At 39.9% G+C, this 12,490-nt stretch overlaps 1 protein-coding gene across 4 annotated transcripts in view; it reads left to right on the top strand.

Annotated features, from left to right (window-relative positions):
• The window catches only part of SLC12A6 (solute carrier family 12 member 6), an 87,038-nt gene that overhangs the window by 70,984 nt on the left and 3,564 nt on the right, over positions 1 to 12,490 (top strand). For 3 of the 4 annotated variants that reach the window (XM_070425643.1, XM_070425633.1, XM_070425650.1), the window contains 10 exons: positions 407 to 505; positions 2,062 to 2,181; positions 2,914 to 3,018; positions 3,835 to 4,003; positions 8,189 to 8,384; positions 8,961 to 9,130; positions 10,248 to 10,379; positions 10,972 to 11,079; positions 11,254 to 11,438; positions 11,838 to 11,971. In XM_070425643.1, the coding sequence (XP_070281744.1) occupies positions 407 to 505; positions 2,062 to 2,181; positions 2,914 to 3,018; positions 3,835 to 4,003; positions 8,189 to 8,384; positions 8,961 to 9,130; positions 10,248 to 10,379; positions 10,972 to 11,079; positions 11,254 to 11,438; positions 11,838 to 11,971 (1,418 nt within the window). Of the gene's footprint in view, positions 1 to 406; positions 506 to 2,061; positions 2,182 to 2,913; positions 3,019 to 3,834; positions 4,004 to 8,188; positions 8,385 to 8,960; positions 9,131 to 10,247; positions 10,380 to 10,971; positions 11,080 to 11,226; positions 11,439 to 11,837; positions 11,972 to 12,490 lie in introns of all 4 variants that reach the window. The other variant, XM_070425624.1, reaches the window with a different exon arrangement.

The raw sequence follows: 12,490 nt of genomic DNA, 5'->3' as shown, positions 1-12,490 counted from the left end.
ATTTGGTATAAAAGATAGATTAGAAGGAAGCTAAAATTGAGCTGGGAATGCCAAATGGGAGCTTATTTAACCAATCTAGGAAAGAAGCAATGAGAGCCTGAACTAAGGTGATAGTGACAGAGATTTTTAAATATGTAGAATCCATAGGACTTGGTAAGTGAATTTGGAAGAAGGATGAGTAACGAAAAACACTGGGTGAGGAGTGGTTGTATTGTCACTGAGAGAGAACATAGGAGAGTGAGCAGGTTTGTAGGGAGAAGTTCAGTTTCTGTGCTTCCTAATCTTAATCAAAGGCTGGTGGGTTAGAACAAAAGCTTCAATGCAACTAAGGTCCCAGTTATTAAAATAGCTCTTGAGGAATCATTTTACAATAATAGTCACTCCTCTTACTCTTTTATTCTGCCAGGTTTTTTCTCATGTGTTACCTCTTTGTGAACTTGGCATGTGCCTTGCAAACATTACTTCGAACACCCAACTGGAGACCCCGATTCCGCTACTACCACTGGTAAGTCTGCTTTTTTTCTTCTCTACCTCCCCTCCTCCCCCCCATTCGGAGAGAGCCCATCATTGAACTTAGAAAACTAGGAGATTCTGGGATCTTGATATAATTTTTTTCTTGGCCAGCTACTTCAATTTTCTGTGCTTACCTAAATTCCCAGCCTACAACCATGTTTTTCATATATGCCTTTAAAATAATTGATAACACCCACTTGAGAATAAAGATCAGAACTATGAAAGAAATATTTTCATCCTGCTACATTCTTCAGGTTAAAACAACTTCCCCTTTGCCTGACTCTTTTTCCCACTTCCTTCTTAGCTAAGCGCTGGACTTCATTGCTTTCTCTCTGTGCTCTCGTATTCTCATCAGTTTCATTCTCAAACTCTCTTCCTTATGACTATTTCAGTTAGTAGTTAAAAGTGTGAGCTTTGGAGTCAGATGACCTAAGTTGAAATGTCAGTTCTATTTCCTAGCTTTGTAACTGTCAACAAAGCACATAACCACAAAAATTTCATTTTACTCATTTGTAAAATGGGGCTAATAGTAATACAAGTATTGTTGTATTCTAAAGTGCTTAGTACAGTGCTTAGCACACGATAAAGCTCTCAACTAAATGTTGTAAAAGCTGCTGCTATCGAGTTCTAGTCTCAGTCCTAAAGGAGTTGCCATGTTTTTAGCTACCACCCCCATCTCTCTCCCATTTCTTTTCTCTCATAGCTAAAAGTGCTTTAATAGATCCTGTATGTACCTGTTGCTACATTCCTCTTCGCTAACTTTCTCTTTGATCCCTTTCTGCTTCACTTACCAGCAGTGGGCATTGATGTGACCTTTATCTGACAAAAATTTATATCTTTATATCTCCAATCTTGTTTCTAGCTTTAACTTTAGTTAAAAGTTCATTATGAACTTTTTTGTGTTACTGTTTTGCTTTTATTGTTTTTCTTTTTCTCTTACCACCCTATATTTTCCTTAGATCCAGATTAACAATTCGCTTACTTATTCTTCGAAACAAATTATAGAGCCAGTTTATTACACAGAAGAACTTCAGTGAATATAGTTGTCTAAGTCATTTTTTTTGCATTTTACACAAATTCTGTCTGCAGTGGATAGGATGTTTTGTTGTTTGTTTGTTTTTGTTTTTCTGTGTGTGTTTTTATTTTTAGAAAAAATAATATCTCACCACAGTTTAGAAAGGACCTCTAGCCCTGGCCGATGTTGCACAGTGGTTAGAGTGATCGCCTGCACACCGAAGGGTCTCGGGTTCAATTCCCAGTCAAGGGCACATATCTGAGTCGCAAGTTCGATCCCCAGTCCCAGTCGGGGCACGTGTGGGAGGCAACCAATCAATTGTCTCTCACCTCAGTGTTTCTTTTTCTCTTCCTGTCTTTCTCCCTCCTTCCTTCCCTCCCTCTCTTCCACTCTCTAAAAATCAATGAAAAAATATATCCTCGGGTGAGGATTAACAAAACAAAACACACAGAAAACTATCTCGAGCACAGGCTTCTTTTGTAGCTACTGAAAAGAATACTTTTTTATTTGTATTTTTGTTTTTAATTTTCTAGGACCCTCTCTTTTATGGGAATGAGTATCTGTCTGGCTCTGATGTTCATTTCTTCCTGGTATTATGCCATCGTAGCTATTGTAATAGCTGGTATGATCTATAAGTACATTGAGTACCAAGGGTGAGTGTGGATTTGACTGCTAAAAGTATCAAAACTGGCTAGTTTGGTTAGAGCCAACCCAAAGAAATTTGCATTAGGATCCAGATAACTTCATCCATTCATAGCTAAATTTTATAACCCTGGTGATTCTCTTAACCATCCTATAGTCACAACTTTTAATTGCAAGGGGAACCTGTTGAGAAAGTATGGATGGATGGATGAAAAAAAAAAACTAAAAGGACATATTCAAATAATAAATATTAACAAAGTAGAACACAAATATAAATATCCCATTACTCAAGTCATTTCTCTGAAATGAAAAGAAGTTAGTCCTGAATAACTTCGTAACGACTAAGACTTGACTAACAACTACTAAAAATTAGCAATAAATAACACCGATTCAGAAGATTAGATTGAGTTTTATTTTCTCCCATTATTTTCAAAATAAACGTTGGGTCTGTATCAACTTCCCAATTCAAATTGCTTTTGAATAGTTACATAGAATGACAAGTGAGTGGCCCTTCCAGCTTTCATTCTTAGCTGTGGTGCAATACACTCTGTTGATACAGTAATGGTGACCTGCTTACATTGAGTTTATGTTAGTAAGAAGCATTATGTACATCATTAATATGAGTTTCAATCTTCTACCTGTGCATATGTTACTTTTAGATTCAGAAGAAAATACTTTATTTTTTGAAATTGTACTTGCTATGGTTTAAATCTGTTCCTGCTCTTTTCTCCTCTTTCTCCCAGAGCTGAGAAAGAATGGGGTGATGGTATCCGTGGGCTATCCCTCAGTGCAGCCCGGTTTGCTTTGCTTCGGCTGGAGGAAGGACCTCCTCACACGAAAAATTGGAGGTAAAGAAGGGATGGGGGGAGGGAAAAATGTGTAAAAGGGTCAAATATATGGTAATGGATAGAAACTAGACTTTTGGTGGTGAGCACGCAATAGTGTATACAGATATCAAATTATTATGTTTGCCGGAACCGGTTTGGCTCAGTGGATAGAGCGTCGGCCTGCGGACTGAAAGGTCCCAGGTTCGATTCCGGTCAAGGGCATATATCTGGGTTGCGGACACATCCCTAGTAGGGGATGTTCAGGAGGCAGCTGATCGATGTTTCTAACTCTCTATCTCTCTCCCTTCCTCTCTGTAAAAAATCAATAAAATATATTTTTTTAAAAAATTATTATGTTTTTCACCTGCAATTTATATAACGTTATTAACCAGTTACCTCAGTAAAAAAGTTTTTAAAAATATAAAAAAAGAAAAAAAAGAAAAGAAATTAAAAGAGCTTTAGTAGTGTTTGGTACATAGTTATACATAGAAATATGTGCGTCAATAGTTATAGGATAAGGAAATTATGTGGCTCAAGGAATTGGTGTCATGGACCTGTTTAAAACTGTCCCAAATCCTTGATTTCTTTTTTTTTTTCTTGAGATTTGTGATCTCAGTTTCTACCATTTTTATTCTTCCTTGAAGATTGATCAATTTGAGATAATACTGAAAGGATTCAAAATAACTCTACACTCTTATCATTTCCCTAATCTCTTCCTTCTTTTAATAACATGTTTTATACAGATGTCCTGAATGAAGAAGTAGAACTGTCATTCTAGTCCCCTGACCCCAAGTGTTTCCTTGCCCTCATCCCCATCCCCCTTGGATTTCTTTACAGGCCTCAGTTGCTCGTATTGCTGAAACTAGATGAAGATTTACACGTCAAACATCCTCGCCTCCTCACCTTTGCTTCCCAGCTTAAAGCAGGAAAGGGCCTCACTATTGTGGGCTCTGTCATTGTGGGGAACTTCCTGGAGAACTATGGTGAAGCTTTAGCTGCTGAACAGGTAAGAGCCAAGGTGTATTGACACTGTGGAATTGTGCTTACAGTTTTGTGATGTTAAGTAGTAAGCCAAGTTATTCCCTTTCCTGAGTCATCTAGGAAATTCCCCTCTGAATGCTGGCTTTTGAACAATCCTATTCTCCCAGATAATAAGGTGAGCCAGAAGATAGTAATGTATTCTTTCTTCTTTTTTTTTTTTTTTTAAATATATTTTATTGATTTTTTACAGAGAGGAAGGGAGAGAGATAGAGAGTTAGAAACATCGACGAGTGAGAAACATCGATCAGCCGCCTCCTGCACATCCTCCACCGGGGACGCGCCCACAACCCAGGCACATGCCCTTGACCGGAATCGAACCCGGGACCCCTCGGTCCGCAGGCCGATGCTCTATCCACTGAGCCAAACCGGTTTCGGCTTCTTTCTTCTTATGTAAAGTATTTCTAAACTATAAGATTATCAAGACTAAGCACTATTTCCAGAAGACTCCAAACATTGACTCAGCCCTGTGAGAAATCATGTAAATAAATAAATCTTTCCTTCGAAATATGGAGATGATTTTTCTCAAGCTTGTGACAAGAAGCAGTGAGCAACTTTTCTTTCTCTTTACTAATCTACATGGTATCATGAGCAACATTTCTTAGCTACTTCTAATTTGCTTACTTAAAATTCTCCCTGAAGAAGAAAATAGTTTTCACTCCAATATTTTTTTAAGTGATAGAACCAACCCTTTGTTTGGAGAAATTTTCAGTTACATTTCAAAATTTGTACTGGATTTCATTTTGGAATGCTTTGAGCCCCAAAAAACTAGAAATGCTGGAAAAAATATTAGTCCCGAATGATAGTAAAAATAAATAAAAAGCACAGGATTGGAAATCAAGAGACCCTGTATAATATCCTAGCTACACTACTAACTTAATCTGTTCCTTTGGGAATTCATATCCTTTTTCCATATCATTATTTCCTTCACCTTTCCACCAAGAGGGTAGAGTAAGAGTAAATGAAATATTATCTCCAAATTGGCTTGCATAAAAGAATGGTAAAGCAAATACAGATATCATCAATAATTACCATTAAAATATCAAAAAGAATATGGCAATAGGAGAGACAAAAAAGAAAATCCTAAAGCAAAACTGAATTATTAAAGCCTGACCAGTGTGGCTCAGTGGTTGAGTGTCACCCTTTGAACCAGGAGGTCATGGTTCGATTCCCGGTCAGAGCACATGCCCAGGTTGCGGGCTCGATCCCCAGTGTGGGGCGTGCAGGAGGCAGCCGATCAATGATTCTCTCTCATCAATGATGTTTCTATCTCACCCTCTCCCTTTGTCTCTGAAATCAATATAAATGTATTAAACAAAAAACCCCAAACTGAGTTATCAGATTAAATTTTTAGTAATATGAGTCAGGGCATGCCTGACTGAGGAAGGACTTGTTATCAGGGAAATTGAGATATCCCCTTCTGAGTGCTTGAGGGTGGAGTCCTTACGATATCTCAAGTAAAAGAATTTTCTGAAACTCACTCAGGAGGATGAGGGATTTTTATTTGCATGGAATGGAATTATATCCCTGGGTTGCCAGTGTCCCATTTCCCTTAATCTAGTCCTGGAAGAAGTGTAGCTGGGGACTCAGTAGAGCTAAAAGCAAAGCCAGTGTCCAGAATTTCTGTTCCATGTAGCAGCAAGGTCCAGTTAAGCATCAGGCTAGTTACAGTCTATTAGTCCATTGTGTGTGGGGGTGAATGTATGGGAGCCAGAAGAGCGAGCCCCCTACAAAAAGAGTCCCAAGAGCACAAGAGTACAAGAGAACGAATTCCTTTGTTCAGGGAATTAAGTGTCCCAAATTTTGCACCTTTGCAGTGCCATGCCCATTCTGGCCAGTGATTCCTTCCCAGGTATGACTGACAGACAAGTACCTACTCTAGTCCCCCCAACTTTACTGGATATGTGTCTACCTCCCTGCTACCCCTGTCCAGTCCTTTCCCCCAGCATCCATAGGGAGTAGACCAGTGGCTCCCTGGGAAGTGTAAAGCTTTAGCTTCCTGGTGAAGCTGCCCAAATGACATGTCTATGTCTATAATACTTGGCCTTCCCTTTGTTTCTTTCCTGTTACTAATAACTAGGTTAATTATATAGGTATCCTTTCTCCCTGAGAAAAAGAGGAACCTCTTTGTATTCTTACAAAGGAGAAATGAACGAAGGTCTCTATCTTCTTGTAACTGCTTCATGCTCTCAGGGGTATGTAGGCCTGCCTATCCTAAGGCTCAGAGGTTCTCCCTGTCTGACAGAGGAAGAAGGGAGCAATAGGGAATGAAATCTTCATGTAGGGAAGGGAGATTTTGCAAATTCCAGGTCAGTCTGGTGTCCCTGAGGGTGGCACAGTGATGTCCAGGAGGATGACACATTGGACAAGCTGGCATTCTGGTTGTATTCTAGAAATGACAAACTTGACAAGAAGATTAAAAGGCATAATCAAAAGTGAGGAGACTTACAGTAACAAAGGTCTAGTGAATGGTAAAAACTCACGTGATAAGGGGAAAATATGACTTATAGCGTCCCCTATAACTTAGGTTGGAGGAGTGGCTTCCCTGGAGGCAGGTGTGTCACACCTGTCTGAAGCTCTTTTGTCCACTCCAGTTAAGCTAAGGGAAATATTCTAGGATTTCCCCCATGAGAAACTGGGGCCTTTTCTCTTTGCACTGTTTAGGCAGAAAAGGGAAAATAGTTTCAAGCAAAGCTGCTAGACTGTCCATACTTCATTGATTCAATCATAAATCCAGACTGTTGAGTCTCATTTTAGGATGCAGATGGCTTCTACTGTGAGGCCTATATTGTGTGAGCACGAAATCAGGTAAATTAGGATATAGACATACATTCTGTGAAAACAGAAGGAAACAAAACAGAGGTTAATGTTTTAGTAAATCATAAACTAGTTAAGAAGCCTTCCAGATGTAAGGCTTTTGGTGGAATGGAATTACACCATGACAGTCTGATAGTTTGTCTGCAAATAGAACATCCCTGGTGATGTCATCAGGTGCTAAGGCCTGTATGGCACACATAGACACAGCCTTAAGAACAAAATTTTGAAGACAGTTAACTGCATTGGAATCCACTATCTATAATTGGACATGATAATTTTCATTAAAACATAATTCTCCTTAATATTACCCTCATTTTCAGATGTACTATAACAAGGCCTGATTATTTGCATAAACAAGAACAGCAATTCATCAAATTGATCACAGGCTTTTTCAAATTTGTTTTGCTAGAATTTTCACAAGGAATCTTTAGATTGACCTTTAGTGAGCAGTCGGCCCCTCAGAGTGGAGAGGCCAAGCCATAGTTGCCATCAGGCTTTGCCTGAAATATCTGTAGGTTTGAATCAAGTCCTCAAGTCCCTGAGGTGCCCAAAGGTGTCTTTTTTTTTTAATATATTTTATTGATTTTTTACAGAGAGGAAGGGAAAGGGATAGAGAGTTAGAAACATCAATGAAAGAGAAACATCAATCAGCTGCCTCCTGCACATCCCCCACTGGGGATGTGCCTGCAACCAAGGTACATGCCCTTGACCGGAATCGAACCTGGGACCCTTCAGTCTGCAGGCTGATACTCTATCCACTGAGCCAAACCAGTTAGGGCCCAAAGGTGTCTTGAGGTTCTTTTCTTGTCATCTTTCAGGAAAGCAGCCTTCATTCCTTCCCTGGAAAGACTGCCATGAACCACATGACCAAGTAAGGTATTAGGCCATTTCTGCAAGTGGCCTTTGATTGGCTTCAATCAGATTTGAGAGTCATTAAGGCGTTCTGGTAACATTTAGAATCCAGGCATATGTCTCTCTCAGACGTGGCATTCCAGTCAAAGTCTGGTTAATAAGACCACATAATTTGGAAGTAGTCTTATTGGATTTATGCAAAGAAATTATTGCCATGAACCACTCATTAAGAATTGCCAAATTCGGGCACTGGCCTGTGTTTCTCTCTGAAGTCAATGAACATATCCTCTGCTGGGGATTAAAAAAAATGAAAAAGACAAAGGATCATGAAATTTCATTGGGATAACGTTAATTTTTGGGACTTTTCTGTAGGAGATATGGTCTTAGGCAGAGTTTGTAAAGAGGAATAGAATTAGAGACGGAGTAAAAAATTAAAAGGTCCGGGATGAAGCAATTCAGTGTTGAAGTTCTGTCTCTCTTGCAGACCATAAAGCACCTAATGGAGGCAGAGAAGGTGAAAGGATTCTGCCAGCTGGTGGTGGCTGCCAAGCTGAAAGAGGGTATTTCCCACCTCATCCAGTCGTGTGGCCTTGGAGGCATGAAGCACAATACAGTGGTGATGGGATGGCCTCATGGCTGGCGCCAGAGTGAAGATTCTCGATCTTGGAAGACTTTTATTGGTACAAAACACTTCTTATACTATATCAAGGGCCCAAATAGGGCAGGGAGCTAAATCCTTGTTTCCCTCACACAACCCCTAGCTTTGTAAGTAGAGGCTGTGCCATTGCGGAAACATGGTCTTACAAGGGCACCTAAATAACTACTGGTAATAATAATCTTATTCTACTCATCCCCTTCTAGCTTTACATTATGTTCATGAATTATTTATCTCTGTCAAGTCTTATGTTAGCAATTATCTCTGAAATTGACATATTTATGAGTCCCATATTGACATTCTCACAGGAATTGGAAGGGTTGCCCTCAGCTTCAAAATCTCCCAAATTCACATACCCCCCTTAGAAATGTAGTAAATAGAATATATTTGATAATGTACATCACAGTATTCAATCCAATTCTGTTAGCGTCTCAGTTTTTTTCACAGTGGTTTTCTTATTTGTGGTATACCTACTATGTAAATAGGACACCTTGCTCAAAGAAATGTAAAGGAACATTATCCTTGCTTTCCTGCCGTGGTGGGAAGCAGGGCAACCCTAAGGTTCTTCCCTGCTTATCCTGATTCTCTTTTCTCTCCCTAGGCACAGTTCGAGTGACAACTGCTGCCCATCTGGCCCTGCTAGTGGCGAAAAACATCTCGTTCTTTCCCAGCAACGTGGAGCAATTTTCTGAGGGCAACATTGACGTGTGGTGGATTGTGCATGATGGGGGGATGCTCATGCTGTTACCATTCCTACTTAAACAGTACAAGGTATTTTAAACATCTTTTAAAAAGTCTTTCTCCCTTAACTTCTGTCCTGTTTGTTAAATAAATTCTTCCTTTTTGATTATATAGTGTTAAGGCCTAGAATCAGAAGAGTTGGGGATTATTCTTGGCTCTCCAGTTTCAACCTTATGAGAAATATTTTCTTTGTAGTTGATATTTACCTGTCTCTAAATGAAATCCCATAAATTGATAAAGTTATATATGAGGCCTTGAAAAAACATTAACAAGTAAACATATTTTTTTCTTTCATTTTTTTATTTTATTTTATTGATTTCAGAGAGGAAGGGATAGGGAAAGAGAGATAGAAGCATCAGTGATGAGAGGGAATCATTGATCGGCTGCCTCCTGCACGCTCCCCCACTGGGGATCGGGCCCACAACCCCGGCATGTGGCCTGACCAGGAATCAAACCCTGACCTCCTGGTTCATAGGTCGACGCTCATTCAGAGCCACACCAGCCTGGCTAAACACATTCTTAAATAAAAAAAAAAGAAAAGACCAAGGTCTTTCGAATTTGGAAAAGGGTAAATGTGCATGTTTGTGAGTCAATTAAACTGAAATTTAAAATAATATAGTCTGTGTGCATGGTATCAATATGCTATCTGAATAAAGCACCCTTAATGTATCACACGCCATCTTTTCCTTTCTTGCCAGGTGTTTCTTGTTATGAAATTAAGAACTGCTTAAAACAGTCTTGACCAGGTGGCTCAGTTGGTTGGAGCATCGTCCCATACACCAAAAGGTTGCGGGTTTGATTCCCAGTCAGGACACATATACCTAGGTTGTGGGTTCAATCCCCAGTGCAGCGCATTCGGAAGGCAACTGATCAGTGTTTCTCTCTCCCCCTTCCTCTCTCTCTAAAAATCAATAAAAACATATCCTCAGGTTAGGATTTTAAAAAACAAAAGACCTGCTTAAAACAGTATTTAATGTGTTTCTTGTCAAACTTTTGCTCTAGTACAATAATGTTGCAAGTAGGACACTAGGAATCAATACCCTGACACGCTAGCAAGATGTTCTAGGTAACAGTGCCTTGTGTTGTAAGAAATGTCATTTTTGCCTTCTTACATAAGATTTTCCATGTGCGTACGGTCCTTTATCAGGTGTGGCGCAAATGCAACATACGGATCTTCACAGTAGCCCAGCTAGAGGACAACAGTATTCAGATGAAGAAGGACCTGGCCACCTTCCTGTATCACCTGCGCATTGAGGCGGAGGTGGAAGTGGTGGAGATGGTGAGAAAGCTGAGTGTGAAACCAAAGAAACCACCCTTCACTCACCCCTATCCTGTCTTCCTAGTACCTTTTCTGGTTGGAAATTCTTTAGCTGCAGATGTGGATTTATCCTTTAGTTCCAACACAGCCCTAATATATTGATCTAAATAAGTAGAATGTGTATGTGATGTGTGTTTGGTGGTTTTAATTTTTTGTTTTCTTTTTTGTTACATAGCCCTGATATTTCTGTCAGATTCCTGTCTGCTTAATATAATTTCATTAAGTTTTCATTCATGTATTCATGCTAAAATCACAGCTTAAAAAAAAAAATAACCTAGCAGTATTAAAAAAAAAAGACTAGAGTTTGTGTTTTGTGTTTTAAGGAAACATGTAATGGTTAGATTATGGACAGGATTCTCAGGGCTGCTTCTGGGTTGGATCTGTGTTCCACAATGTCGTGTTTATGCGGCTCAATGACTAAACAAAAAAGTAGGAGTGAAACTTAGGTCGACATTGTGATACTTTGTCGGGTTTAATTTTGTGAGTGAAGATGAAAATGTGTGGTTCATCCTGCTTTCTCTTTGTTTCCTCCCCACTTTGATATACGTGGCAGCACGACAGTGACATATCAGCTTACACTTATGAACGTACTCTGATGATGGAGCAAAGGTCCCAGATGCTCCGGCACATGCGACTCTCCAAAACGGAGCGGGACAGAGAGGTGAGACCTTGCGGCAGTAATCTAATCCTGGCCTATGAAATCTGTCACTGAAAGGAATGATACCGTATTGTTTTTGTGAGATGACAGATTATTTTCTTCTCACTTTATCCGTTATTCCATTATAGTCACATTATTGTTTCAAAATAGAGTCAGAGTGTGTTGGGCCTTCCGCAGGCACAATTGGTGAAAGACCGGAATTCAATGCTACGACTGACCAGCATTGGCTCTGATGAGGATGAAGAGACAGAAACCTATCAGGAGAAGGTGCACATGACTTGGACAAAAGACAAGTACATGGCATCCCGGGGGCAAAGGGCCAAGTCAATGGAAGGATTCCAGGACCTGCTTAACATGCGTCCGTAAGTTTTCCAGCTCACAAGCTTATCACATAACAGTATCCTAATCAGTGCCACAGATGCGCTTTTGCCAGGATACACAGGATGGAATCTGTTCATTTTACCCCAAATCCAGCCCTCTCTCTGTTGTTTGCCTCTGCACACCAGCTACCAATTAACACTGTACACAAGGTAACCATCCTTCTTCTTTATACTGTGTTCCTGGTATAAACAAGCAAACATAGAATGAGAAAACCCAAGGTGTTAATGTTATAAGGAAGTCATTTTGTTCATTATATCATTCATACTCAAAGCAAAAAAGCTCCATATCTCTAGTTTTGTAAGGTTGTTGATGATATGCCTAGTTTTCTGTTTGCCTTAACCACCTCTCTGTCTCCCCCTTCTTCTCCTTTCCCTCTGCAGGGACCAGTCCAATGTGAGGCGGATGCATACAGCAGTGAAGCTCAATGAGGTCATAGTTAACAAGTCCCATGAAGCAAAGTTGGTTTTGTTGAATATGCCAGGGCCACCCCGAAACCCTGAGGGTGATGAAAACTGTATCCTTTCCAAGAATGGAGCTACCAGTAGGGAAAATATTAGTTTGCTTTTTATTTTATTTTTATTGATTCCAGAGAGGAAGAGGGAGATAGAAACATCAATGATGAGAATCATTGATTGGCTGCTCCCTGCTTGCCCCCCACTGGGGATAGAGCCCGAAACCCAAGCATGTGCCCTGACGGGAAATCAAACCAGGACTTCCTGAGCCACACTGGCTGGGCTTAGCTTGCTTTTTAGATGTGACTACTTGGCCGCTATAAAAGTGATTGCTCCTGCCAAAATTTTCCTCTTGAAGAGGGAGACTTTTAAAAGTCTTATTATACAGGGATTCTTACAAAGCAGTGAGATTAATCTTCTTTTAAGGAGTTGGGGTTATATATGTTCTCTCTGAACCCTAAAGAGACTGCTTTTCAGTGGTATATTTGCAACATTACTTCTAATACTGTGTATGGAACCCTTTCTGACAATCCGAGACAGAATACCCATATCCTTCCTCCTTTTCAGGCTCTACCCACTTG

This window comes from Myotis yumanensis, unplaced genomic scaffold, assembly GCF_028538775.1.
Source record: "Myotis yumanensis isolate MYYU_CA2020_CCGP unplaced genomic scaffold, mMyoYum1.0.hap1 SCAF_1, whole genome shotgun sequence".
NCBI classification, from domain to species: Eukaryota; Metazoa; Chordata; class Mammalia; order Chiroptera; family Vespertilionidae; genus Myotis; species Myotis yumanensis.
Note: the sequence above shows the minus strand (reverse complement) of the source record. Positions and strands in the feature narration are given on the sequence as shown.